We start from the raw sequence: 6,592 nt of genomic DNA on the forward strand, positions 1-6,592 counted from the left end.
TATTCGACGATAGAATATCCTTTAACAATGAAAAATAGTTGAAATAGCTTTCTCGATTGAGGATTGCAAATTTTAAGATTTTTTATCGAGTTAAAGGATTTTCTTTAAATAATGAATTCGAAGCAAATTAATCAATGTTCGATAAATGGATCATATTTTAACTTTATATTCGACTCATAAATTCCACCAGTACGTCAACGTCTAAGCGACACAGTACCGATTTTGGGCGCTGTAGGGTGTTAATCTTCCCCACGTGTAACCGACTCGAACCCTTTAAAATAAACCTCTGGTAACGCAGACTAATTTTGTCTTTTAAAAATAATTTTTCTTAAAATTATTTTAAAAGACGTTTTTAGGTATTCGACCTACCTAACCCAAAGGTCGATGGTGACTCTATCCAAATTAATCCAAAATCACTCATTTTACAAAATAAAAAGTTGTAACTATTTTTAAAATAATAAATCATTGTTTCACCAAAAAAAAAATAGTTATGACACTATTGATGACTCATGTGAGCTAACTATACATGCAGCAGCTTTGGGAGTTTCCATGTGTTGTTAATTTAATCCAAAATGAACAATTTCCATATAAGCTTACTCCTCAGATCTATATAAACAATAATGAAAAACTGTGTCTTGTTTCCTCCGCTCTCTCAACGGTTTTAATCTTGTTTTCAACGTTCCAACTTGTTTGTCTCTGTTTATACTCCCATAATAACACCTTTTCTCGATACCCTTTGATTCATAGTTGTTGCTTTTCATCTCGTTTTTTTTTTCCTTTTGGATTTTTATTTCACTATGGCATCAACAACTAATCTCTACTTGTCGATGAACAAAGCGTTGCCCACTTTTCATTTGCTCAAGAATCGATTATCACCAGCTTCGAGACCCTCATGTGTGGCGTTTACATCTTCATGGGACAAAAAGGAAGCCTGGGTTCCTTTGGGAATTTCGTCAGCCAAGCCGTTCAAGTTTACTGGTTGGAACCAAAACATGAGGCGGCGGAGCCAAGTTGAGTTCCCGGTGGCTTCAGCTGCTGATGGCGGTGAAATCGAAATTTCTGAAGGGTTAGGCACTTGACTTATTATTTAATTTTTTCCACTGTAATTATTGTTTGGGTTCCGATAAAATCTCTCACTTGTTGGAACATAAAACTGCAGGAATGCAGAACTTTCAAAGAGCTTTGCCGAGAGATTTCCTGCTCTAGTCACTGGTTTCTTCTTTTTTATGTGGTAAGCTATCCTAGAAAATCTACCCTTGTTCTTCATAAAAGAATGAACCATCATCTTAGTTTTTGCTCCTATGAATTAAGCTCCTTCCCCTGCCTCCTATGTCCCAAAGCAATATGATAAAATGCTTCAACAAATTAAATTGATACCATGTTTTTTCTTTTCAGTTTTTCTGGGTAAAATGATGTTCTTCGTATCGATTTTCACGGTTATCTCGATCTATATATGCAGGTACTTTTTAAATGTAATCTTCAACATTCTCAACAAGAAGGTCTACAATTACTTCCCATATCCATAGTATGTACAAGTTATGCACCATTACATTTAAGAGTTAATTTTAACATACCTGTAGTAAAGAGTTATTTCATTTCCTCCCTTCTGCAGTTTTGTTTCAGTTATACATCTGGTAGTTGGAGTGGCTTATTGTCTGGTTTCTTGGGGTGTTGGCCTACCAAAAAGAGCAGTAAGCTTAGTTTTCTCTGTTATTTTCTGTTCAATATTAGATTAGATGATGGGTTTCCTGTTAAAAAAAACATAATTTCTTCCTATTTTACCAGCCAATTGATAAGGAGCTCTTGGTTCTATTGACTCCTGTTGCTTTCTGCCATGCACTTGGACATGTCATGTCCAATGTATCTTTTGCAGCTGTTGCAGTGTCCTTCACTCACACTATCAAAGGTGAAAAGATCTTTGAAAATGGAAACAGTTCTCAAACTTTTGTAAAACCTTCAGCTTCAATCTAAATTTATGTTTTCTTTTTTTTTCAACAGCACTGGAGCCATTCTTCAATGCTGCAGCTTCTCAGTTCGTTTTGGGCCATCAGATTCCACTTTCCCTTTGGCTTTCGTTAGCTCCTGTTGTTATTGGTAATTTTTTATCCTTTTCGTGTTAAAACAGCTTTCCTCTTGATTAATCTTTGCCAGCTGATGTTATCTTCCGCTTGACTTTTAGGTGTTTCAATGGCTTCACTCACTGAACTTTCCTTCAATTGGACTGGTTTTATCAGTGCAATGATTTCAAACATTGCATTTACTTACAGAAGCATATACTCGAAGAAAGCAATGGTAAGACAAGGATCTTTCACTTCACCTTTTATACACAAATTTGTATTTGTATCGAATGTGCATCCGCATTCGCTCTGATTGACATATCTCTGCCTTTATATTTGACAGACAGGCATGGATAGCACAAATGTTTATGCATATATTTCTATCATTGCCCTCTTGTTCTGTCTACCACCTGCAATTTTTGTAAGTAAATCACCATGCTTCTTCACTTTGATTAAACTATTTATAACTAATGATTTGCTAATATGGAGGTGATTTGAATCCAGATTGAGGGTCCTCAACTGATGCAATATGGTTTCAGAGATGCTATTGCCAAAGTTGGCTTAACCAAGTTAATGTCTGACTTATTTTGGATTGGAATGTTTTATCACCTCTACAATCAGGTATGTATTGCATAAACAAAAACTTGCAGTATGTGAAATATATGAATTCAGAAACAGTGAGTTTCTTGAATGTCATCTGTGGACGAACCGATTAAGTTTCGGGTTTCGTTCTTTCGTACTGTAGATTTGAATTGTAGATTTGTTGAATGTCATCTTTTTAGAGTAGTTGCATCAGAATTCAAGGTTCACTTACTGAACTAACGCATTGCAGCTGGCTACTAATACCTTGGAAAGGGTTGCACCACTTACACATGCAGTCGGAAACGTTTTGAAGAGAGTTTTTGTCATCGGCTTCTCTATCGTCGTTTTCGGTAAGTTTTCCCTGTTTTTTTTTCTCCCACGTACCTTTTGTTCATGCAGCAGCTAATGTTACTTGAATTCGGACGAGTGTTCAGTATGAGTATTTTTCCAACAAGATTACACTCAATTGTTTATGGTATGTGATGTCAAAAGATATGATTCAATTATTTACTGATGATCATTATAAAAAAATGGCATTGTTGCAGGCAATAGAATATCCACCCAAACTGGGATCGGAACTGCAGTAGCAATCGCCGGAGTCGGGGCGTATTCCCTGATAAAAGCAAATATGGAAGAACAAAAGAGAGTAAGATCAGTTACCAGCCAGCACCCATCTCTTCCCTGATTTAAATGCAATATAACATTTTTCTCCAAGATTTATCTCAATTGACTTATAGATGACTTTACGTGTTGTTGGTTAATTATTATTTTTTATTCCAACATTTCAGAAGGCTGCTCTAGGTCCTGCATCCTAAGGAATTTAATGGAGAAGATGGGCTGATTTTGAAATGGGAAAAATAAGACCAAATTTCTTAGTTGGACTTGACTTGATTTCCATTGAGAGTCATAATAATTACAATTAGTTTTGGTTGTACAAACTTTCAAATTAGAGTTAAATAATTTAATTTGGATTTGAGATTCAAATATCTCAAATTAACTCTTCATCAACTTTATATAAAAAAATTGATTAATTTAACACCTAAATCTAACCCAAGTCTTTGGTTGTTATCCATAGCTCATCATTGGCCTCGACGATGACCGTTGGATCTCAAAATTTTCAATTGATTTTTTTTTGGCCTCCTGAATAAGAATCTAATATCTAATGAATATGAATCGTCGGCAATAATAACTGATGGTGGTTGACAATGACCGATGACGGTGACGAATGACAATCGAGAACGAGAAATTTTGGCTAGCTTCATAGGACAAATTGATATATTACCTAAAGTTCAAGAGTCAATTTAAAAATTAACTCAATTTAGTAATGTGACGTTATCAAACTAACGTCATTAAATGTCACAATGACCATAACGTTATAAATTAATAACCTAAATGATCAAAACATACTTTTCTTCTCTTGATGACAAAAAAATTAATTAACTAACTATTTTTCTAAAAGAAAAATTGAGTAACACAACTCTTACATATTAACCATATTATTAGCTAGGCTGATATTATATATGTTGCATAGACAACTGAGTTTGGAATGAAAGAGTCGGACAAAGTGTACATGATGCTCATTGAAATGGATGTATAGTTGCTGAAACATCATCATAAACAAAACCCCAAATCAATTTAAGACTGGAGTTTTGGACTAATTGACCGAAAGCAAGTCAATCATAAATCTGACGAATAGAAACAAAATCAGATAAAATTATATGTCTACTAGACGCATGATTAAGCAAGACAGATCACAAGCATAATCGTGCCAGTTGGAGTTAAAAATTTGTCCTTACAGCTGTATGCTTGTATGGTAGGTCGGCTGAGCTCAAAAATGTAATTTAGAATACGAAATACACCGAGTTAATGTATTTAATAAACATAGAGTAAAATAATACGACCAAAATGTATGTTTTCATGTCCCTTTCGCAAACAATAATGATTCCATTCCCATAACCAAGGTGTTTGTTTTTCCCTTTGGCCACACACAATGTAACAGCCGCAGGCACAGCACTGACTCATGTAACAAAAGAGACCTAAGGCATTGTCCCTAAGGTATTGTCTGAGACATTTGCTGTAATAAAGAAGCCTTGGATCTCATCTGTCGCTACCCACTCCATCATCCTTTCTTTCTTATTCTGTCATCTACAGATCTTCATCTCATTTTCTTTTCTATTTGATTCCCCGTTCAACCATGGTTCCTTTGATTTGCCTATTGCTTTTCTTGGTCGACTGGCCATTCAAGTAAGTTGCTTGATTTTTTTCCCTTTCTTCTTCAAGTTGAGATTATATGTAATGTTCTTTGTGCTATAAGATGGGTGATTAATTTCCTTTGTTTATCGCTTATCATTCTTTTTTAGCGTGCTACTTATTGTTCATGTAAAGATGGAGTGAGTGACCAAGCTCTTCAAAAGGCCCTGGATTATGCGTGTGGGAACGGAGCTGATTGTTCTGCAATTCTCCAAAATGGTGGATGCTATAATCCCAACACGGTTAAAGACAGTGACAGACCTAAAAATTTAAAAATTGGAATCTAAAATTTTAGTTTTATTTTCTTAAAATTAATGGGTATACAAAAATTATATTTTTTTTACACATTAAACTAAATTTAACCATTTTTTTAAAAGTAATGAAATGCACCAGGCCTATGAGGGCTTAGTGCATCCGCCACTGGTTAAAGATCACTGCAATTATGCTGTGAATAGCTATTTCCAGAACAGTGGTCAAGTTACAGGAAGCTGTGATTTTGTTGGAGCTGCTACAGTGAGTCCAAATCCTCCTACCAGTTAATTCCCTTCCCTTTCTTTCACCCATGCTATCTTTTTCTTCCCATTTCCCAATCATTGTTTTGTTAGTGATTTTTTTTTTTTGCGGATATTGCTTCTACTTGCACCTATCCATTAAGGTGCGTATGGTTATTAGATTTAAAAAAGTTTCATGTAATGATTATTTTGAGGTGCAGTGGCGGATCTGGAAACTTGCTTGTAACCCACGATCCATGGCAGCTCTTTGTTGCAACGATTAAACCATCTGATATTTCATTTTTTCTGCTGTTTCTTTCTTTTTCCCAGTAGCACTGGCAATGACACTGGTCCTGGCACCGGCACAACTCCGACGACCTGGATTTCGACTAGCACGAGCACCGCCTTTGGCCCAACAAGCGGATCAACGAGCATCAACCTTCCAAATCATGCGGTTTCCGTCGTCTCCACGAGAGTTAACAGCATTTTCTTCACTTTTTCCATCGCTCTTTGGACTGTAACGCGAGGCTTTCGACTTTTGATATACAATAAAAGAACGAGATTTTAGGTTTGACACATCAAAGCACGCAATTCTTTGCTGTTTTTATTCTCTTTACGTGATAATAAATTAAAATTAAAATTAAAATTAAAATTTATTTTTTTATAAAACGACTGTTTACGTTCATTTTAATTTTTTATTATTAATGAATCATTTAATTCGGCTGTAAAAATAAGATATTTTTTTTAATATTCGTTTGAGTTGGGACAATTATATTTACATGATATATATGTTATCAATTGTTAAAAAGATACTGAATAGAAATTACACTATAATCATTTTAAGCTATTTAAAAAATTATTAAATATCTTTTAAATATATATATATAATATAATATATTTTTCTTGATTTGATCTCTCTTTATTTTATTAATCAATTAATATTAAGGTCTATTATGAAAATAAGGTTTGATTTTGAGTTTCATACCTGTAATTTATGAAAATGAAGAAGTTCGTCCATATTCTTTAATTTTTCAAAATTGATCATTTTACTTCACGAGAATTGAAAAATTAGTTTAGTTGATGATAAATACATTAACTTGAACTGCTTATATAGTTATATTTACAAATTTATTGTATATAATTCATAAAATGCTAAATGGATTAACTTCATCATTTTTTATAATACAAGAACCAAATTATGATAAATTAAAG

General features: G+C 34.0%; 1 protein-coding gene across 1 annotated transcript; it reads left to right on the forward strand.

Moving 5' to 3' along the window:
* The first annotated feature begins 584 nt into the window (after positions 1 to 584).
* LOC120141610 (triose phosphate/phosphate translocator, chloroplastic-like) lies at positions 585 to 3,493 on the forward strand. The gene is made up of 12 exons (XM_039156426.1): positions 585 to 1,066; positions 1,160 to 1,231; positions 1,460 to 1,525; positions 1,613 to 1,691; positions 1,786 to 1,906; positions 1,999 to 2,094; positions 2,180 to 2,292; positions 2,401 to 2,478; positions 2,562 to 2,678; positions 2,890 to 2,989; positions 3,185 to 3,285; positions 3,428 to 3,493. The coding sequence occupies exons 1-12, from the start codon at positions 798 to 800 to the stop codon at positions 3,452 to 3,454; spliced, it is 1,239 nt and encodes a 412-aa protein (XP_039012357.1). The 5' UTR covers positions 585 to 797; the 3' UTR covers positions 3,455 to 3,493.
* Positions 3,494 to 6,592: the final 3,099 nt, after the last annotated feature.

Source organism: Hibiscus syriacus, unplaced genomic scaffold (genome assembly GCF_006381635.1).
Source record: "Hibiscus syriacus cultivar Baekdansim isolate YM2019G1 unplaced genomic scaffold, ASM638163v2 tig00002237_pilon, whole genome shotgun sequence".
NCBI classification, from domain to species: Eukaryota; Viridiplantae; Streptophyta; class Magnoliopsida; order Malvales; family Malvaceae; genus Hibiscus; species Hibiscus syriacus.